The following is a 23,908-nucleotide window of genomic DNA, read 5'->3' as shown; positions in this document are numbered from 1 at the left end:
AATAATAAGGAATATAAATGTGTCCAAGAAAAATTTTCTCATCCTCCGCAACAATTTTCAATCATTGTTTAAGCCCTCAATGAACTAACATTTTCAAAAAGATGACTACCTTATTTTTTCTCTCAAGATAAAAGTTGAAATTTTGTTTGTCATAGTACCTAGACTTTTTAGTTCTTTTGGAACTTTTTAGTTCTCATTACCGAAACATGAGTTTGTAAATACATATATTTAATGTAATATGTTGCGGTAATGATAATTTTTAATCTAAATAATTTTATAGGAAATATGTTTTAAATCCTCTAAAAATAATGGTTATAGTAAGTTCAGCCCTTAATCCGTACAACAACCAAAAAATTGGTTTCAAGGGTTTTTAAAAATTCTGATGCTGGATTTTGTGAGAATGGACACTGGATTTCATGAGAATCACCCATTTAAGAAACCTTTTGCAAATAAGGAACTATGTGTTAACATCAACTAAATAAGTTAACCTGAACTGACAATAAATTACAGAGCCCCTACATTTGAGTAAAAAAAATCAAAAGTTTAGTTTCACGTGCTCACGCGAAACCTTCATGTGCATTTTTTTCAAAGTTTATTTTCGAATGGTTACGTGAAACTTTCGCGCGCGCACGTGAAACTATTGCGCACGCATGTGAAACTAAACTCGCTAATTTTACGTGACGCGAAACTAAATTTTATTTAATTTTTGCCCCATGTCCCCTTAGGGGCTCCGTAGTAAATAATACTTCTACAACATTTATTAATCTTAGTGCAATAACATGACAGTAAATAACCGAGCCCCTAAAGTGACATTGGAGTAAAAATAATCAAAAGTTTAATTTCGCATGCTCACGTGAAACTTTCACGCGCGCACATGAAACTAAACTCGCTAGTTTGACGTGAGGTGAAACTAAACTTTTTTTAATTTTTGCCCCATGTCCCATTAGGGGCTCCGTAGTAAATAATACTTCTACAGCATTTATTAATCTTACAGTAGTACAATTACATTAACCTAAACATTTTCAACTTCAAACATTAGTTACTGCCCATAAACTAACTTGAACTAACATGAAGAATTGTATTTATTTTAATTTTGTATTGTATTTAATTTAATTTAATTACAAAGATTATAATTGCTGTAAAAATGTATAGTTTGTTGTAAATTCATGCTGTTTGTAATCCATCGTCATTGACACACGAGCATTGTAATGTTTGTTTCCATTTTAGTGGAGTTCGATTTCCTGCGACACTGTGCGGACGGATCAGATTATGACGTTGAAGTATCGTGAGAAAGATTAATAGCCACTGTTCTCGACTCGTTCTTGCAATACGGTGATGTCATAACCAGCGGTTTGCACTGCATGAAATCAAAGACTCACATTAAAGTCATGCCTAGAATTCATAAAAACATCACTGGCCGAATGGCGATTGTCACCGTTTCATGTGCGATTTAACTTGCAATTGGTGCCTGATGAGTGTTCATTTAGGCTCTGTATTTATGCATGTATATAGATAGCTAGATAGATAGCTAGATAGATAGCTAGATAGATAGCTAGATAGATAGCTAGATAGATAGATAGATAGCTAGATAGCTAGATAGATAGATAGATAGATAGATAGATAGATAGATAGATAGATAGATAGATAGATAGATAGATGCACCCATATGCACACACATACAGTACACACGCATACACACACACACACAAAGTTTAGGCTGTCAGGTTATATTGTATGACTGGGGTCATGTCGGGTGAAGCGGTCACTGGCACATGTAAGGGGTGGAGCTGTAGGTAAGGTAACATACATGTATCTCTTTTATTTGCATATTTTGCTCAGAAACTTATTAAGCTCTTGGTCTAAAATACATTTATGCAAATATAAAGCGTTTGAAACTATATATGCAGCGCATTAAACACTGTATATTCACAACGATGGTTTAATTGCCAACCAAATAACAAACAAATTTGTACATTTTTGATCAGCGCCATGTCCTAAAATGTAGTCCGTTTAAAAGTCTAATTGAACAATCGTGATGGACTATTGTTGAAATGCATTCAGTTTCTCCGAGCCGAACAAGATCATGAGCAAAACCACAAGTGAGAGAGGAGTTTTTTTTTACTTTTGAAACATGAAATATCAATAATCATACGGTCAATTGAGACATGTGGGTGGCACTGCACATTCTCAGGGTCTAAGTGAGGTCAATGACAACCAGCTAGACTTTATCAGTGGACTAGACATGCAAAAAATGCATTAAGATGTTAATGGAGAGAAGCCAAAACGAAAACAAACAAGGAGTGAAGCAAACGACAGAGCGGGATATGTGAATGAAAGGAACCGATAAGAAAGAAAAGTTTGACTATGGTCAAATATTCACCTTCACTGGGAATTACAAGAATGTAGGGCGTGGTATTTTGTCCCCTACCTATTACCACTAAGACAAGGTTTAAGTTCCAGGCCGGCATGCATGAGAGAAAAGAAGGAAAGAAAAAAATAGTCTAAAGAATTATGCTTTCAACTCGATCATCGATTCTCTGAGTAAGAAACATTTGGCTGGAAAGGAAACTGATATTCGTTGGAAACATTTAGAAAACAGATATTGTGGGTCATGAGTCGAGAGATTACTACGCAAGGGAAAATTAATCTGATTCCAGAATCATTCGGTAAAACTGACAGGGTAGATATGAGAGTTACAGCAAAGTTATAAATAAATGTGTTTCATGGGATTGTAATTTCATTGTGCCTTTATAGATGTGACTTTGGAATTTTATTCTGAGACTCCAACTGAAAGGAATAAGAAAAACGTAATAAAAAATGCTTGAATTTCCTTGCAAACACATGTGGGGGGAATTCACTAAGATCGAATTGCGCCGGTTCACTGTGTCATATATTAGTATTATTTCAGCAGCCAGTTCACTAAATAAATCAAGTGAATTGGGTAATGGTGCAAACAAGGCTAATCTGCGCTGGAAGCTATTTTTTAGTTTAATCAATTCGTAATTACAATTCATTTCAACTTTCTTGACTAGTGAGCAGTTGCTTATTCAGCGTTATTTTTATAATTTATAACACCTCCTAAATAGTCAAGAAAGTTGAAATAAATTGTAAATTCTAATTAAATGTAAAAATCAAATTTTTTACAGTGCACTAGAGGCGTTTGCTTTTCTCCATTTTGATGTGGGTTTATTAAAAGTTAGAAGCAGACACATACACAAATGAATACCTGCCTGTCTTTTTTAAGCAGTGTTGGTAAAAGTTACTTTTATAAGTAATGCATTACAATATTAAGTTACTCCCCAAAAAAGTAACTAATTGCGTAGTAATCATGCAAAGTAGTACTTAGATTATTTTTAAGTTGCTTTTGCGTTACTTTTTCTTACTTGGCTCTTTCAGGCCTTGCTGGTGATTTTTATGACTACATTTCGAAATTGCATATTTCCATCGCAAAAATGTCAAGCTCGATTTTTGACTCAAACTGTTCCTGCTGAGGCACGCACGGATAGAGTGCGTAAGTCTACGTGACACTGTTCAGTTTAATGAAGTAAATATTTTTATTTAATTAATTATACTGAAAATGAACTTGTTTTTTTTTGTTAAAAAGTAACTCAAATGTTAATGTGTACATTTATAAAGTAATGCGTTACTTTACTCGTTACTCGTTACTAAAAGTAATATTATTACGTAATGCGAGTTACTTGTAATGCGTTACCCCCAACACTGTTGTTAAGTGTACTTGTGCCGTTTGGTACTTGTTTACATCAACTTATAAAACGGCTAGTTCCAATCCTTGATTCTGATTGGTCAATAGGTGTGCTTTATTCACGATAAAACACTGCTATGACCCAACGGTTCTATTTAATATCACTGCGCCCTTAGCAACACATAAACATATAATGAGACAAAGTCTGAGAACAGTTTGTTGTTTTTATTTGAGCTTTCATGTTGTTGTTCGCAGTCAGGGACTATTTTTTCTAGCGGAAGGAATGCTTTTATTGATTTAACTTCATGAAAGTTGCAAAAATTTTTTTTTACTTTAATATTGTGTGGTAACCGTTTTATAAAAGCAATAAGGTACTCGAGGCAAGTGCTGTATCGTGAATAAGTAATGGCTGAAGGGGTTGCAGGCACTCCGCCTTGCGTCGTGCCTAACAACGCCCTTCAGCCGTTACTTATTCACGATACAGCACAGCCTCTCGTACCTTATTGCTTACTTAAAATGCCCTTGAGGTTAAATTTAAAATTTTTATAAAACACAGCTGACTAAAACATTGTGATTATTCATTGCAGTCGGCAAGTTTGTTTCAAGTTCTTGACCAGTGGCAGCCAATGACTACTTTTTTAGAGGGCGTACGATGCGCAGTTCGTCACAACATGTACTGTATGGACCCTGTCATGTATGTGGTTCGTAATTTCAAAAAATGTGTCGCATGAACCTATGGGCATCACGTGTCTTGTCAAAATAAGTGCCTGCTGCAGACGCGTCTAAAGGGTTTATGATAAAAGAAACGCTCACGTTTGCCAGATACTCGCTTAATGTCATGTGTAATCAGAGTTTAGTGTTAAGGGAGTGACTTGCGTGTATTTTGTGAACGTGAGCATCTCTTTTATCATTAACGGTTTTGACGCGTGTGCAGCAGGCACTTATTTAGACAAAACACGTGATGCACATGGTTCACATGACGCAACAAACACACATTTTGAAAACACGAACAACACACACGACATCCCGAAAACATATTTTGAATTTGCACCCCTCGGAAGAGCAGTCACGAGCCGCCACTGTTCTTGACATACCTCGATCAGCCGAACATGATCATTCCTGACCGTAAAGACGTCAGACGTTTACACAAGCATGAAAAAAAAAATATACGCCAATAAGGTTCAGTATTGTCTGCTTTGTAACCTTGAATGAGCCCGCATCAAAACGTAGAAAAAACAAGCACCTCAAGTGGACACGCCATCCGAAAGATGCAGCGATATTTACCAGGAGCAACGCATTTCAAGTTATGCCGAAAAGTAGGTACATAATATCAATTATTCTTTGTAGATGCATGCACGATCATCGCTGGACAAATTACTGTTATCAAAATAAGCGTCACCATAATAAAAATCAGTTTCTGCCACATAAATGACAGCAGGTAAATATTTGAGTTTTGTGAATATGCCGAAATCTATGATACGTTCCAATACGTTCCTATCTTGAAACATTTAGCGTTTTGTAAAACTAGCGAATAATATTGTGCGCAACCAGTTAGTGAATTCACCCCTTAATTTAAACCTATAAACACCAACAATAAAAAAGCAAGAATAAACGTAAACAGAGATAAAACTTCCAAAAAGTTCAAAGCATATCTTCTTAAAGCAGAAACATAAAAGTAATTGGTTTTACAATCACAAGAACCCAACTCAAGACAAACTATCCGAAATATGAAAGGAAAGCGGGGCATGACGAAATGAAAAAAAGCCTGACGTGGAGCAAAACAAAATGAATTCAGCAAATAAAGCGAGCAAGCAAACAAACAAACAGCTGTGTGCAAAAAGCTTATTGAATAAAATGGATGAAAAGAATGAAAGAAAAAAAAGGAAAGGAACGAATGAGAAGGTTAAATAAAAAGAAATGTAATGTCTCTGAAGCGCTGAATGGCTATAGTGCCTGTTCTTGATGTCCATTAAATAATAGAACGTCTCTTGCGATTACTTTATATCTGAATGTGATTATGTAAAAGGATCCTTTACGGAGGAAGGGGGAATGAGATGGAGCAAAAGAAATTGAACAAAACTGTTGGCCGGAGGCAGATAATCATGCAGGTAAAATAAAACGGGTTTTCAATCTCAGTCTGATATAATTGTTAAATTCAGCTGCGTTTTATAGACTGTACCCCCTAAATGTAACGCCTTTGTCCTTTTTGACTTCATTGTGTTTGTAATGGGTTCCACAATATAATTTAAAGTCTCTTAGGATGCAGAGGAAAATATGACTTTAATATTCCATCGGTAAAGCTTGCTTAATTCCAACTAAACATGAATTGAGTGTGTTGGGCTACGGGGACTTCAGTTGTGGCTCTATTTCATTAAACTGAACTACCAAAATGTCAACTGAACCAATTAACTTTTCTAAAGCATGACCAATAATAATGACAGTAGGCTATTAAATAACTTATAACAATAACATGTGTGTTCATACAAGGAAAGAACGAGTGAAACAATTCTCATACCTTTGGTAGCTAACCTCACGCAGTTGATTTTGGTTTCCTGAAAGAAGAAAAGAGAATTAGCGTTTTAATACAATTAAATAATCTTGATTTTGTCAAGCTACACAGATCTTGACATTATAACAATATGTTAATGATGGCAGAGGATTGAGAAATGCAATGCTGAGGCATAAACACAGAAAACCCTGCATCCGAAATTGCATACTGTGACAGTATGTACTGAATTAGGTAAAGTACATACTCATCGGCCATTAAAACAGTATGTTCTATATACAAATCAAAAGCGGCTTGTGACTGCTCTTCCGAGGGGCGTAAGTTTAAAATAAGTGTTCGGAGTGTCATGCGTTTTGCTCGTGTTTTCAAAATATGTGTTTGTTGCGTCGTGTGAACCATGTGCATCTTGTGTTTTGTCAAGGTGGGTGCCTGCTGCACACGCGTCAAAACCGTTTATGATAAAAGAGACGCTCACCTTCACGAAATACACGCAAGACACTCCCTTAACAGTAAACTCTGATTACATATGAGATTATGCGAGTATCTGGCAAACGCGAGCGTCTCTTTTATCATAAACCCTTTAGACGTGTCTGCAGCAGGCACTTATTTTGACAAGATACGTGATGCACATAGGTTCACTCGACGTGCGAACACATTTTTTGAAATTACGAACCACACACATGACGGGCTACATACGTGTTGTAACGAACTTCACATTGTGCTCCCTCAAAAAAAAAGAAGTCATTGGCCGCCACTGATACCAAGGCTCTCATAGCAACTCGTAGGTGTATTGTACGAGGTGGCTAATCCCCATTATTCCTACGACCATTTTTGTACAATCTGCCCTGACCCCTGTGAAGTTGGGGTTAGGGGTGGGGTATCATTATAGTTTTTTTTATGATAATCGTACGTTTTGGCATGATTAACTTCGTACGAATTCATACGAATTAGCCAACTCGTAAAATACTGTGTGTACGCATTCTCGTGAAATCAGGCTGTATATACTGTAGTATGAATATTGGTAGTGTGAATGCAATTCGGGCGTACCACATCAGCCATGTTGATGCATCACGTGACATACGTAATCATAACAATAAGCCGTGAACTTGGTTGATTTTAAACAAGCACAATTTAACCACAGTTGGTTTACTTATGTATTTATAATTGAATAGAGTCACGTCACCACTATCCGACATTTCTGAATGTTTCGCCATCTTTTTATCTTCTTCTTCTTTGGGTGACTCACTAGCTCGCTGGGGTTTCGTTATTGTTTTTTACGATAATCGTACGTTTTTGCACGATTAACTTTGTACGAATTAGCCAACTCGTAAAATACTGTGTGTACGCATTCTCGTAAGATCAGGCTGAATATACTGTAGTATGAATATTGGTAGTGTCAATCCAATTTGAATGTACTACAATAACCACGTTGACGCATCACGTGACATACGTAATCATAACAACAAGCCGTTAACTTGGTTGATGTTAAACAAGCCCAATTTAACCACAATTGGTTTACTTGTGACTCTATTCATTTATAAATACATGTCACCACTTTCCGACATTTCTGAATGTTTTGCCACTTTTTATCATCTTCTTTTTTGGGTTACTCACCGGCTTTCTGGGGTTTCGTTATTGTTTTTTTACGATAATCGTAAGTTTTTGCATGATTAACTTTGTATGAATTCATACGAATTAGCCAACTAGTAAAATACCGTGTGTACGCATTCTCGTAAGATCAGGCTGTATATACTGTAGTATGAATATTGGTAGTGTCAATCCAATTTGAATGTACTACAATAACCACGTTGACGCATCACGTGACATACGTAATCATAACAACAAGCCGTTAACTTGGTTGATTTTAAACAAGCCCAATTTAACCACAATTGGTTTACTTGTGACTCTATTCATTTATAAATACATGTCACCACTTTCCGACATTTCTGAATGTTTTGCCACTTTTTATCATCTTCTTTTTTGGGTTACTCACCGGCTTTCTGGGGTTTCGTTATTGTTTTTTTACGATAATCGTAAGTTTTTGCATGATTAACTTTGTATGAATTCATACGAATTAGCCAACTAGTAAAATACCGTGTGTACGCATTCTCGTAAGATCAGGCTGTATATACTGTAGTATGAATATTGGTAGTGTCAATCCAATTTGAATGTACTACAATAACCACGTTGACGCATCACGTGACATACGTAATCATAACAACAAGCCGTTAACTTGGTTGATTTTAAACAAGCCCAATTTAACCACAATTGGTTTACTTGTGACTCTATTCATTTATAAATACATGTCACCACTTTCCGACATTTCTGAATGTTTTGCCACTTTTTATCATCTTCTTTTTTGGGTTACTCACCGGCTTTCTGGGGTTTCGTTATTGTTTTTTTACGATAATCGTAAGTTTTGGCATGATTAACTTCGTACGAATTCATACGAATTAGCCAACTCGTAAAATACTGTGTGTACGCATTCTCGTAAGATCAGGCTGAATATACTGTAGTATGAATATTGGTAGTGTCAATCCAATTTGAATGTACTACAATAACCACGTTGACGCATCACGTGACATACGTAATCATAACAACAAGCCGTTAACTTGGTTGATTTTAAACAAGCCCAATTTAACCACAATTGGTTTACTTGTGACTCTATTCATTTATAAATACATGTCACCACTTTCCGACATTTCTGAATGTTTTGCCACTTTTTATCATCTTCTTTTTTGGGTTACTCACCGGCTTTCTGGGGTTTCGTTATTGTTTTTTTACGATAATCGTAAGTTTTTGCATGATTAACTTTGTATGAATTCATACGAATTAGCCAACTAGTAAAATACCGTGTGTACGCATTCTCGTAAGATCAGGCTGTATATACTGTAGTATGAATATTGGTAGTGTCAATCCAATTTGAATGTACTACAATAACCACGTTGACGCATCACGTGACATACGTAATCATAACAACAAGCCGTTAACTTGGTTGATTTTAAACAAGCCCAATTTAACCACAGTTGGTTTACTTATGTATTTATAAATGAATAGAGTCACGTCACCACTTTCCGACATTTCTGAATGTTTTGCCACTTTTTATCATCTTCTTTTTTGGGTGACTCACCGGCTTTCTGGGGTTTCGTTATTGTTTTTTTACGATAATCGTAAGTTTTTGCATGATTAACTTTGTATGAATTCATACGAATTAGCCAACTAGTAAAAAATACCGTGTGTACGCATTCTCATAAGATCAGGCTGTATATACTGTAGTATGAATATGGGTAGTGTGAATGCAATTTGGGCATACTACATCAGCCATGTTGATGCATCACGCGACATCCGTAATCATAACAACAAGCCGTTAACTTGGTTGATTTTAAACAAGCACAATTTAACCACAGTTGGTTTACTTATGTATTTATAATTGAATAGAGTCACGTCACCACTTTACGACATTTCTGAAGTTTCGCCATCTTTTTATCTTCTTCTTCTTTGGGTGACTCACCGGCTTTCTGGGGTTTCGTTATTGTTTTTTTTTCGATAATCATACGTTTTTGCGCAATTTTTTTTTTTTCCGAACTTTGTATGAATTCATACGAATTAGCCAACTCGTAAAATACTGTGTGTACGCATTTTCGTGAGATCAGGCTGTATTTACTGTAGTATGAATATGGATATTGTGAATGCAATTCGGATTTACTACAAACGCCACATTGATGCATCACGTGACATACGTAATCATAACAACAAGTGATTAACTTGGATATTGAGTCACGTCACCACTTTCTGAATTTTTCGACACCTTTTCTTCTTCTTTGGGTGACTCACTGGCTCTCCCGGGAGCTCATGGGAGGGCAAGGTGTCAATCAAATGCACACTTCAAAATCATGCCGGAAGTAGTAGGTCATCCGGGTACTTTTTGTCTACTGTTTTCCGAATACTATGAATTCGGATATAGTACTACTGATTTTTGCGTACTATATAGGGATTTCAGATGCAGGGAAAGTCTTCATTTTTTCTGTATTTATTTGTGAACCAAAGAAATTCAAAATACATGCAATTCATCTATGCTGTAGTACATAAAAGATACATATTTTTAAGCATTCGACAGATGCCTTTATCCAAAAGTGACTTATTTTATCAGTATGCTGTTGTATTACCCTCCAAATATCATTGTAAACAAACATAGTAATCATTTAGTAGCATGAGCACAATGATATCATTGCTTTGTTGTTCTGTAGTACGTGAAGTATTATGCATTCATGGTTGCATGTGCAATGTCAGTTGTGATGATAGAAATCTCAGTTTGATTCTCCAAATGCCACGTGCGGTGTGACAGGTGTTAATTAGTCTGCAGATTTCGGTGCGAAACCTGCGTTGAAGTTTCGAGCTATGAGACAAGGAGACAGATGCCACCATGTGCTTCTGAGAGAGCGTTTACAACCTCCACTTGTTTTGATTACATCTGCCGTCCTTGTGGTCTACAGGACAGAGAATTAACAGCCACACGGCACAGGACCTTGAGCGGAGAGATAAGACCGCCGTTTATATTTCCTATTTTGTTAATGCCTATAATTCAGTTAAATGGCATAGTAATGTATTACACGTTTTTAAAAATAGTAAAGCCGGATACATTGATGCTGGCAAACATTTTTATGCATTTGGCAGATGCAGTATGCGTATCCTGGGAATCAAACCCATGACCTTGCCGTTGCCAGTGCAATGCTTTACTAGTTTAGCTACACATTTCAATTGGATTCAAACAATACATGTAGACAGATATTGTTTTTATGGCACAGTTTTCAGGGTTAGGCATTTGAACAACCCTGATCCATAAGTATAAGCAATATTAATGGCAAGCACCACTAATAAAAAGGCATCTCTCTCTCCTTGCACTTATTTTATGACTCCACTATGTCTTTAGAAGTGCCACTCTTACGAAATAAAAATAAAAATCCCCTTGGTGACACTTCATTGCGCATATCAATATCCCTCAAGGCAGTCGAACCAATATGAGTTTCTAACCGATGAATGCAAACACAACAGTTAACACTGAAAAATTAACCCTGAATGTGCTGGAAGAGGACAGTCACTAACATGTGACCTCAATGTCAGCGATGGCTTGTCCCATCTGATTGTTTGATCTGTTCAAGCTGCCGGTTTGATGAAGCAGAGGAGAGAGGTCCATACGTAACCCCTCCATCTGTCCATCACAGACTGCTGTCAGACATTTTTCCACTGAATAAAACTAGGTTTTATAATGCCTTACAGCACTAATTTGATCAAGAGGGGTTAGAATAACAGTTGCAGTTCGGGCGGCCCGCCTAAGCTGGGAAATCCTACCGCCTTAACTAGGTCGTCAAAAAACATTATTTTTGCTGCGCAAAAGGCTGTCAAAGTGTATCTCGGAGAATAGCACGGACGCGCTTCACCCTGCGAGCGGGCACGCGCGCCACACGGCCGAAATGAGATATAGAGGTGGTCCGTCATTGTCTGGAGGATAGCCAGTTGATAAAACGCGTGTCCGTGAGAACTGTAAGTGGACTTATGTTTTGGGTTTATTTAAGTCTATAGTTCTTGCAAATTTAAAGTAAGTTAGCTGGTGATTTTGTTGTTTGAGCAACCTGCTAGATAGGTTGCATAGAGTTATCTGTTAAAAACATTTAATTCATTAATAATCTAGTATATGTTCATTTTCTGTCATAGATTCTTTAAAATTAAGTTTCAAAATTAAGTTTTATTTAAGTGTTTTTAATAAAAATATTTTCATTTTCATCATGACAAGTACTCCCCCGCCCCTTTGATTGCCACGCCCCTGGCGCCACCCACCTGCCCAACCCTACCACCTTAACAAACAAATTTTCTGCAGGAAGCCCTGCATGGTATTACCATATTTGTATGTGAGGCGGTAATCTCCAGTAACATGAACACCGTGGTACGGTGCATGAGTATAGTGTTTATTCAGTATGGTGGTATTTATCAAATTACTATCGTGTTATTATTTATCCTCTTTACTGTAAAACTTTGTTTTTGGACATGCGTGGTATGCATTGTATTCTTTGTGATTAACATAGTTTATGAAAATGATAATGATATACAGAATTGATCAAAAGTCTAAGCCCACTGCCAGTGTTGTTGTTTAAACAAAATTTTAATGATCGTCTATATCCATTTTCAGGACCAAATGGCTTCTTTATGTTAAAGACAGCATTTGCTTTAACTCTCTTGGCACTAAACCAATGGTCTCCAACATGGTGCCTGCGGGCACCAGGTTGCCCGCACCGAGTCTGTGAGGTGCCCGCCCCAGCACATTCTATTAATAATCTCAATTGTAACATTTATTTATTATTAGGGCTGGGTAAAAATATTGATTCATCAATGCATTGCAATTATTTGTTTCTCAATTCAATATCGATTCATCAAATCCTATGAATCGATTCAGCCCCCCCGGCCAGTGGCGGCGCTGTGGGCAACACTCTAGTGAGAGCGCTCAGCGTTGTACAAGATGCGCTTTATCAAAACAGAAAGATCAAAGATGGCAAACAGCAGTACTTCTTTCAAGCCTGCACCATCAACGTGATCAAACATTATAATATACAAAAATATACTCAGGTACTTAACTCTTTCACCACCAGCATTTTTAAAAAAAAGTTGCCAGCCAGCGGCAGCGTTTTTCATGATTTTCACCAAAGTTTAATGCCTTCCAGAAAATGTTCTTCTTCAGATATATAAACATACAATATCCCAAATGAAAGAACAGACCCTCTGCTTTCAAAAAAAAAAAAAACGTTTCATCCTACCTTCAGTAGTTCTTTTGTAATCAGCTTTTGAAAATGGGTAGGTTTCTGCAAAAACATCGCATTTTGAGCAAAAAGCAGAGATAATTCTATTTTTGTGACGGACTTTTCATAGAGATCCCATTCAGAGCGATCTTAAAAACAGACACGGACATGCAGCAGCTTGCCATAGGGCAATACTTCCGGGTTTAAAAAGTTGCGGAAGGGCCACCTAGTGGATAATAGCGGTATTGCGGAAAGACGGAATTACTCGTCATTGGCGGGGAAGCGTTTTCTCTTGATTGACGAGATATCTCGTCAATGGCGGGGAAAGAGTTAATTGCTTGTGTATTTACTTATTAGTGAATCAATGCCGAAGCAAGTAAATCAATATCGAATCGAACTGAATTGAATCAAAAGCCTCAAGAATCAAAATCAAATCGAATTGCGAAATTCCTAACAATACCCAGCCCTATTTATTATATCTTTTTATACTAGCTTGGCTTATTTTATGTATGTTAACATTTAAAATAAAGCAAAAATAAAATCAAAAACAAAAACATTTTGAGTAGATTATATCAAAAAGTAGCCCTCTAGAAGTCATCAGATAAGATTTAGATATTAGGATTTCATTTAATTTAGATTTAAGAGATCCTGCACGTTCCTGTTATTGCTCAAGTGTAAAAAGAGCTCATAGCTTATAATATTATTACGTTTTTTTAAATACTCCATACAAATTTCCTGTATTTTCTGTTTGTTTTATTTATTTACAGTCATTACACCAAAAACAACAAATCGAACGGCGGCATTGTGGCCTAAGACTTTTACACAGTACTGTCCCACAGTACAGTCACGTGAAAGGATGTGAGGTCTGCACGTTACTGTGCTGTGCTGTGCTTGTGAGTGCAGACCAAGTGTTGGGATTCGAAGAATGGAATAAGAACAAGCCCATCAGCCGATGGGAAACATCTCTACATGAAATGACAGATTAGTTTTACCACCTGCCACTCCGGTCAAATCATTCACTGACACACTGTCAAAAGCTTTTCACCGTGATCACGTAAAGAAGAAGCGAGTAAGAGGTATAAATAAAGAGAAAATAATTGCAGCTGAAGAAAAAATGACAAGAATGAGATGCAATGCAATGAAAGTGCCTTCATGTAAACATGTATGTAAATTATGCTGACAATTATTAGATACATGTTTTGATTTTGGGGCGGTTTCATGGTGTTTCTATGTGGTTGCTAAGTCATTTTTAGCTTTTTTTGTTTAAATCCCTGAAGGTTAGTATACAATAAGTAATAGAAATACTGATGCTTGCACTTGTAATCACTCCTTAAAGTGATTGAAATTTCTGTCATCATTTACTCACTCTTATGTTGTTACAAACCTGTATAAATTTCTTCATTTTGATGAACAAAAAGGAAGATATTTTAAGGAATGTTTGTAACCAAACTGATCAGAAGCCCCATTCACTTCCATAATAAATAAAAAAAACTATTGTAGTCAATGGGGCTTCTGATTGGTTTGGTTACAAACATTCCTCAAAATATCTTCCTTTGTGTTCATCAGAATAAAAAATGTATACAGGTTTGAATAACAACATTAGAGTGAGTAAATAATGACAACATTTATTTAATTTTGGGTGAACTATCCCTTTATTAAAAAACTCTACTAAATAATAATAGATTTTTAATTTAAAATGAGCAAATATCTAATTCTTAATAAACACCAAAAAGAAAAATTATTAAAATAACTTTCATAGATTTGTTACATTTTTGCTAAGCTTGAGTGATGCGTTTTTATTGACAAGAGACCACCTCATATGACAAAAAGTTGAAGAATATGGATTTCACATCAGGCTTCGAGGTCTTGCCGTGCCTGATGAAGCTAATCCATGTGAAAGCAGATTTACAGTCAATAAGTTTTCTAGTCGGTCAGACACTCAATTCTGAATCATGGATTAGCATTCCAGTTATCTTGACACACTGGTGGCAATTCCTGATACTAACGACTATATCCTAGATATGTTTTAAAGGAAATGTCTATTAGTTAACTAGGTCAAAGATCAATGTTACAGAAAGGTTAAGCTGCTATAAGGAAAAATAAAGGATGCAAATTAGTTCGAGGATCAACACTTAATGTAAACACATTTAATGTAAAGACATCTCCTTCCAGATACAGTATGGACCCTGCACCTGTTATCTCTAAAAGCTGAGCCTGTTTGATGTAATGTGCATATATTTACATTTTCATGAGTTTGGCAGATGCTTTCAAGGTTTACATTGTGGGCAAATTACAATCAGAAGAGAATCCCTATTCCCTACAAACACTGCAAAAAATAATGTCTTTTTTAGTTTTTTGTATTGAAAGTCTCTGTCAAAGAGCCTTAAAGGGGACATAGCGTGAAAATCAGATTTTTTTCCAGATGGTTAAATTGGGTCCCTAGTGCTTCTATTAACTTAGAAAATTTTAAAAAATATTAACCCAGAGAGATAGAAATAATTGACAGCACAATTAAGTTTCAATTTCAACAAACCACTATTATGGAGATCAGTGTTTGCATTTCATCAAGCTCACTTGCATTTAAAAGGACCAAAAAACGGTGCATTTTTGCTCATACCTACAAAGTGGCAATTGTTAAAATGTCACCCCTACTGAAAAATCTAGCAAAGACCAGCATTAGCTGGTAGCTGGTTTTAGCTGGTTTAAGGTGGCAGTAGCTGGTCTAAGCTGGTCCTCCCAGCCTGGCAAAGCTGGTCAAGCTGGTGGGTCAGCTGGTCTTCCCACCTGACCAGCTAAGTCCAGCTAGATCAGCTTAAAAAGTGACCAAAGCACAGCTAGACCAGCTTTTTACACCAGCTAAAACCAAGCTGGGAGACTAGCTAAAATCAGCTCAGCAGCTTATGCTGGCCTTAGCTGGATTTTTCAGTAGGTACAATAAATTATCTATTGGGTATTTGAGCTAAAAGAAATAAATTATTTTTTTACTTAATTCACTAAACTTAATTAAAGTTATTTTTTCTTACTTATCTGGCATATATTTTTGACTTGTTTTAAGCATAAACTTACCTGATTATCATATTTTTCATACTGTATATGTGACCCTGGACCACAAAGCCAGTCATAAGAGGTATTTTATTTTTTATTTTTTATTTATGGTTGTTCAGACAGATCTCACGGAAAGTCGTGCTATAGTCACGCAAAATTTGATCAAGTTATTTGTGTCCATGGCACACAATTCAACTTTTTTTCATGCCTTGAGCATGAATGTCTATTTTGTGACACTCGCATGAATTTTTATAAATAGTTTTTCATGTGCGTTACACGACTTTCTTTTTCTTTCATTTTATGTATTGTTTTCTCATTGTTTTTTTTCTATTTTCTTAACATTGTCGCTTGGGGTTGGGGGAGGGAATCACTTTGTGTTACATTTTTAGACATCCTAACCGAAACCCGAACTTTAACCCCAACTCCAGGCGAGAATAGTTTTAAAAGCGCAAGAAAAACATGTAGAAATCAATACATAAAACTACATCCTAACCCAAACCCCAAATCTAATCCCAACCCCAAGCGACAATGATTTAAAAATAGAAAAAATAGAAAAATACATAAAATTACACAAAAAAGACATTTGTGCTCAAGGCACGTAAACAAGCTGAATTTCAAACCATGGACACAAATAAATTGATACAATTTTGCTTGAATATAACACGACTTTCCATGAGATCATGATGGGTTTGTTAGCATATGACGCTATTTGGCCGAGATACAACTATTTAACTCTTTCGCCGCCATTGACAAGATATCTCGTCAATCAAGAGAAAACGCTTCCCTGCCAATGACGAGATTTTCCATATTTCCGAAATACCGCTATTATCCACCAGGTGGCGCCCTTCCGCGACTTTTTAAACCCGGAAGTATTGCCCTATGGCAAGCGGATGCATGTCCGTGTCTGTTTTAAAGATCGCTCTGAATAGGATCTCTATGAAAAGTCTATCACAAAAATGGAATTATCTCTGCTTTTTGCTCAAAATGTGGTGTTTTTGCAGAAACCTACCCATACTCAAAAGCTGATTACAAAAGAACCACTGAAGGTAGGATGAAACGTTTTTTTTGTTTGAAAGCAGAGGGTCTGTTCTTTCATTTGGTATATTGTTTGTTTATATAATTAAAGAAGAACATTTTCTGGAAGGCATTAAACTTTTGTGAAAATCATGAAAAACGCTGGCGCTGGCTGGCAAGTACTTTTTTAAAAAACGCTGGCGGTGAAAGATTTAAAAAACTGGAATATGAATGTGCAAAAAATCTAAATATTGAGAAAATTGCCTTTAAAGTGGTCAAAATGAAGTTTTCCAACACATATTACTAATGATAAATAATTTTTTATATATTTACAGCAGGACATTTTAAACTGGACATTTTCATGGAAAATATGTAAAATCATAATGATTTTTGGCATAAATTTTGACCCATACAGTGTATTATTAGCTATTGTGACAATAAATATATATACCGGTGCGACTAATGACTGAATATAAATTTCTTTTCAAATAAGAATATCTAAATTTTTGCAGATATATAAAAAATAGGGATTAAAACAAATCACTAACTCTTAATATTAACATTTCCCTCATGCAACTTGTTGAGGGGTACTTTTCTATATAATGACATAGTGGATGCTAAAGTGAAAATCCCACAGACTTGCATTAAGTAGGGACCTAAGCCATATCTTAGAGACTTGGAGCTGAACTCTTTCAATTTAGGCCTGTACGCAACCACAAGATTTGCAAAGGCAAACAGCACTAATCTACTTCTGTCTCCTTTGATTTGCAATCAACTGCTGGTTGCCCACAAAAAAAGACAAAAACAAAGCAGTTTCTCAGGAGACAAAAAGGAGACAAACCCAAGTAGGTGTAAAAGTGATTCACGATTTAAGTCAAGCTCACCCAGTTTCCACTGAGTTTTAAACAGACTGTGAAATGGATGCTTATTATTACGAATTATGAACGCAGGTATGAAGGATTACATGAATCTCTGGAGGCAATCATCTACATATTAGGAGCTCAGAAGAAAAAAATGCTCCACTAAGAAGAAATAACAAAGCTCCATCTGGGCGTATCTGAGACAGCGACGTGACTATTCCAGGAGATGTTGCTTTGAGAGTAACACCTACAGTGTACCGTCTGGCAAAGTACTACTGTAGAAAGCAGATAAAACAAAAATGGTGTAGCGAACAAACGGGTACGAAAAGAAAGCTTTATGTTGTCTAGACCATTTTCATTCATAGAGAGCGGTGTGCTTGTACATAAAGAGTTACGCATGACAGCTGAGTGCCACATGAGGTGTAAATGAAGAAAGAAGCAACGGGAGATTTACGAAAAACGTGCGAAACATGTGCGAGACATATGAGGAGGTTCAAAAACACCCCCAAACCAATGGGAGAGAATGTTTTGTCTCTTTTCAAGAGTATCAGTGCTGAAAAACTAAACAACAAGAAGAGATACACTCTTAAAACTAATAAAGGTGCTTCACAATGCCACAGAAAAACATTTTAGCCTAATGACTCCACAAGAACCTTTAACATCTAAAGTGAAATGTAGTGAAAAAAGATTTATTCGATTATAAATTTTGACTGAATGGTTCTTTGAGGAACCCAAAAAAAGTTCTTCAATGGCTACGCTGTGAAGAACCTTTTCAGGACCCTAAATTTTAAGAGTGTAAAATAATAAACCAACAATTAGCTGGGTACTTTTTTGTTTATGCAATTTAAAAAATATATTTATCATTTTCATAAAGTGCAGTTTGTAAAAGTTGTAAGTGTAAGTGTAACAGGAAACAACCTGATGACTGTTTTTAAACTTTACAACAGTTTAATTAATAGTTCAATGAAAAGTGGACTCTCCACTGTTAGAAAAAATAGTCAAAATATGTACCCCAGCTCTCACTGGGCCAGTACCCTTGAAAAAGGTCCAAATATCTACCATAAGAATACTGATATGTATACATCTGGTACCAATTTGAGATACTAATATGTATCTTTGAGGTACCAATAAACGTTTTGAAAGGGTACAGCCCCAGTGACAGCTGGGGTACATACATGGTAAAAAGTAAAATTTGGATCAACTTCAAACAAAAAAAATCAATTATAAAACCTAAACATTTGTTTGAAACGTTTATCATCTAATTTTTTTACACTTGACTTTACACAAAAAAGTTCTGATAATTTACTCACCCCCATGTCATCCAAGATGTTTATTAATGTCTTTCTTTGTTTATTCGAAAAGAAATTATGTTTTTTAAGGAAAACATTCCAAGATTTTTCTTTATATAGTGGACTTTAGTGGAGTTGTAGTTTAAAAGTACTTTTTTGTGAAAATGACAATCGTTTGGCTAGATAAGACCCTTATGCCTCCGTAAGCCAAAACTGTAAACCGTTGAGGTTGACTAAAGTCCATATATGAAGAATTTCGTTGCAAAACGAGATAATGAAACTCCTCATATGGAGAAAAATCTTGTTATGTTTTCCTCATTTATTTTGACTAAAAACATAAACACGTGGAGTAATCCTGAAAAAATTATGTTGAAAATGTTTAAATTTTTTTGGTGTTACAAATTGAAGTATTTTTTTTCTTTTTCACCTTACATTTTTCACTTAAAGGCTGTAAATGTAAGAACATGGTTTTTATGCAAATGTTTTCTCTTAATTGACGAGATTGTCAATGGCAAGTAATGGTCCTTCACAACGATGCCATAAGAAAAACATTTTTGTTCCTTTTGGTCAAAGATTTTTCCGTTTGAAGAACCTCTCGTGTGGTGTTCCTCAGGGTTCTGTCTTGGGTCCCATTCTGTTTCTCTTTTACATATTTCCTCTAGGTCAGAGAATTAGTCAGTTTAGTAATATAATACCATCTATATGCAGATGATATCCAACTGTACTGTTCCTTTATGGAAACTGAATTGACTAGCATCAAACAGTGGTTATGTGAGAACTTTTTGCTTCTAAATTCTGACAAAACAGAAACACTAATTATCGCCCCTGAGAGCAAAATCCCAAATATAAAACAACATATTATATATTTCAAATGAGGAATATTTCGAAATTAAGATCATTTGTGACTAAGGGTGAGTTGGAGATGATCATTCATGCGTTCATCTCCTCTCGTTTAGACTACTGCAACAGTCTTTTTACTTGTTTGAGTAAGAAGGACCTTTATCGTTTACAGGCTGTCCAGAACTCCGCGGCAAGGCTTTTAATCCACATTAAGAAAAGAGAGCACATCACACCGATCTTAGTAACACTCCACTGGTTACCGGTACAGTATAGGATTCATTTTAAAATTCTAGTTCTCACTTTTAGGGCCTTACATGGCCAAGCCCCTACCTACATTACTGATTTGTACAGCCTTACACTCCAATTCGAAGCCTTAGGTCATTAGATCAGAGCCTATTAGTCGCTCCCCGTACTCATTTTAAAACTAGAGGGGATCAGTCATTTAAGGCGGTTGCTCCTAGGCTGTGGAATGCTTTGCCTCTTTCTTTGCGCTGTGCGAACTCAGTTGATTCTTTTAAAAAACAACTGAAGACTCTGCTCTTTAAACAGGCTTTTGGTTAGTCAGAAGTGTTTATGGTTGTTTGTTGTGTGTGTTGATTGTATCTTGTATTTTGTAGAATGTATTTAAATGTTTTGTATTATATTTTATTGTAAAGCACTCTGATTTTTATCTGTGAAAAGTGCTATATAAATAAGTTTTACTTACTATTCTTTATTGAACCATACCCTAAGAAAAACGTTTTTAGGAATCTTTATTTTTAAGAATATATTTCTGTTGCTTTTGTTATTAGTCAATCAATCTAATAAACTATTTTGTACTAAAAAGAGTCTACACTTTTCCAGGTACAAATAAAAAGGGGTAAAACTATTAAAACATTTAATAAACTCTAACTGCATCCATTTAGCTGCTATTCACCTACTGAAAGTTACCTTTAGTGTGACGCCAATCTTTTAAAAAAGGTACAAATATAATTTTCTCGTTTTTTATTAAACTTCTATAAAATGCAATAAAAACAAGCCATGCCATTGTACATTGTACTTTATTTTTTTTATGTTGTAGCTAAATGCTTTCGTTCCAAAAGGCCATAAGTGATACATGCCATTCGAAAAAACTCCCCCGCTTTACTTTCACCTGCCAGAGAGTCGGTAGGATGTGCGGTGTGGTTTCCATTTGTTAAAAGCTGTGTCTGTTTTAATCTCTGATTCTTGAAGCACTTAAAGAGCGAGTGGCTCTTCTCCACTCAGTGTCCCTCTTACAGAACAAAAGCCGCCTGCAGCTGCAATTACTTGCTCTTTTAGTCCGAGCGTCTGCGGCCCATTCACAAACACACCGCAGGGAAAAAGCAATTGAAGGAATCTTAATTTAACTTAAAACACTTTGAGATCAACTCCCAATCTCCTGGGTATCTTTGGCAAAACTGATGAGAGGAACTGTATCAAAGCCTGGCCATCAGTAGGGACACTTCTCACATTTCCTAAATTTCTTTATTAATTTTTATTTATTTATTGATCATTTCTTATTCTCTCATAGTTTTAGACAATCCCAAATGTACATTATTGTGCAAAATGCCACCATGCCACCAGTAGATTTGTTGTTTTTGCAATTGTATAGTGATTATATATAATTATTTCTCAGTCTCTTAATTAGAATACATCCAGATGTGTATGTAATATAAAAACAGTATAAAAGTATAAGATTAAGTTTCAAGTATTAATGGTAAACTCCTCTTCCACTTGAGCAATAGCAGGCAACTAATCTCTTAACCCTTGTGCATTGTTCCAATTCACTACCCTTTCGTGTTGGTGGTGGCCAAAAAAGACACTAAATTAAAACTACCAAATGCTTTCTTTAATTGTCAAGTTCATAAGTGATGTTACACACACAATATGCCGTCATACTCCATACAACTCAATGTACAAGCCAGAAATTAAGCTCAGTTTTTTGCATAGGCCGACTAAAGGGTTAATGGTGCCACATGGTGATCAACAATAAAAATGACAAATTTTACGTCTTTGCAAAAGTAAAAACCACAAAGAATCAAGAATGCATGATAATAAGGTGTCATGGCTCTGTAATGAAAAAATGTGGTTATAATGGAAGTCAATGGGGCAAAAATGGCCACAAACAATAAACGAGGGAGAAAAAACTAAAATCTGATGCTGCACAAAAACTAAAAATGCATCAAAGCCAATGTTTTTACTAATCTTTGACATTTCCAGTCCACAATCACTTTTTATATTGAAAATCGGTCATTTTGTGTGTGTGTGTTTTTTTTTTTTTTTTTATTCGTGACACTACTTATATACTTGGCAATCAAACAGTTAAAATCTTGTAATTTTTGTAAACATTTGGTAGTTTGATCAGTACTGAGGTTGAGCACACAGTATATTGTTGAGTTTTTGAAAAATTTCAAAGCATTTTCTTAAAAAATTTGCTAAAACAGAAAGTTGTGGCCAAATTCAGCCTAAAAAGATAAAAATAAAAATAGGGGCGGTTTCCCGGACCAGGATTTGCTTAATCCAGGACTAGGCCTTAGTTTAATTAGAAAATATAACTAGTTTTAACAAACATGCCTTACTAAAAACATTACCTGTGTGCATTTTGAGGTAAAACAAACGGCCCTGATGTATTTTAAGATATGTAAGTGCAAGTTGTTTTCAGTTTAAAGAGCTCTTAAAAGTGTTTAAGTTTAGGAGTAGTCTAATCCCTGTCCGGGAAACCGCCCCATAGGGTTTAAGCTAAATGAAATTAAATCTTAATTTAATCTAATTCTAATCAAATAACTACAGGACTTCAGTCTCCTTAAATAAGCTCAAGATGTGTTTAGTGCCATGAGAGGTAATACATTTACCAAAAGAGGTACTTTCCCATCACTTTTCACCTTTAAAAAAAATAAAAGTACCTTTAATGGTCTGAAGGCTCCTCATTTAATAACATTATTGATTAACAATTTTCATAATTAAAAATCAAAGTATTATTCATAACTGATGTGTTGGTATTGTGACCAAAGCCCTTAAAAAGCATCATAGACACTTGAGCCACACTTACAAATATATGAATGTCACTGCATTAGATAAAATATCCACATGAGATACCTTCAGATGAATGATACTTGAGCTTTTCTCCAAACTAAAGGTGTCAAGATGATTTAAGTGGCTGTATAAAGTCAGTTTTAGTAAAGTTCAGTGCTATCTTTCTTTAAAAGTGCCACTTGGATTTAAATTTTAGTATGCAATGCAATGCAATAAGTGAATGAGAATGTTATATATACAGTCTACAGTATGTATTTGAGATGTGCTATGTCAAGCAAGTGTGCATATCTATCAATATGAGAGGTAATCTCTATAGTAAATTGCATTGTGAACGTATTTGTTACTTTGTGCCGTGGAAATGACAAAAATCAGATGACACAGTGTTACACTAAGCACACATGGAAGAAGGTAAGTTGAAAACAAATCTAAACTACCAACCTAAATCCATATTTTATGCATGAATCTCCAATCAAATTATCTAGGTCACGGTCTGAGGTTGTTTTTGAGTGCTTTTCTCCAGTCGCCTGAGACTGAGAGATTGAATTGAATGAAATCCAATCAAATCTAGAGTCACATACTTCAGAACGCAGAGCTATGCGAGCAGGCCCGAGCGTAGCCTTCACACAGTGCATTACCTCTGCTGAGACCCTAAATTCGGATATAGATTTATGTATTAATATCAATACTTCACTAACTAGTTGGCTGGCAATTTTGAATGATATAAAAGGAGGTAAATATAAAGAAAACGTTCAGTTTATCTATTGCGTGTTGCATTATTACTGAATTGTATTTTTACTTTGTAACGTCTGTTTGTTCCTAAAATAACATAT

At 35.6% G+C, this 23,908-nt stretch overlaps 1 protein-coding gene across 17 annotated transcripts in view; it reads right to left on the bottom strand.

Moving 5' to 3' along the window:
* ptprt (protein tyrosine phosphatase receptor type T) overlaps positions 1-23,908 on the bottom strand; it is a 342,074-nt gene that overhangs the window by 119,038 nt on the left and 199,128 nt on the right. For 13 of the 17 annotated variants that reach the window (XM_055214314.2, XM_073870461.1, XM_073870460.1 and 10 more), the window contains exons 13-14: positions 6,219-6,255; positions 2,381-2,437 (exon numbers count right to left, since the gene is read on the bottom strand). In XM_055214314.2, the coding sequence (XP_055070289.1) occupies positions 2,381-2,437; positions 6,219-6,255 (94 nt within the window). The remainder of the gene's footprint in view (positions 1-2,380; positions 2,438-6,218; positions 6,256-23,908) is intronic. The other 4 variants (XM_073870467.1, XM_055214332.2, XM_055214331.2 and 1 more) reach the window with 2 other exon arrangements.

This window comes from Misgurnus anguillicaudatus, chromosome 8, assembly GCF_027580225.2.
Source record: "Misgurnus anguillicaudatus chromosome 8, ASM2758022v2, whole genome shotgun sequence".
NCBI classification, from domain to species: domain Eukaryota; kingdom Metazoa; phylum Chordata; class Actinopteri; order Cypriniformes; family Cobitidae; genus Misgurnus; species Misgurnus anguillicaudatus.
Note: the sequence above shows the minus strand (reverse complement) of the source record. Positions and strands in the feature narration are given on the sequence as shown.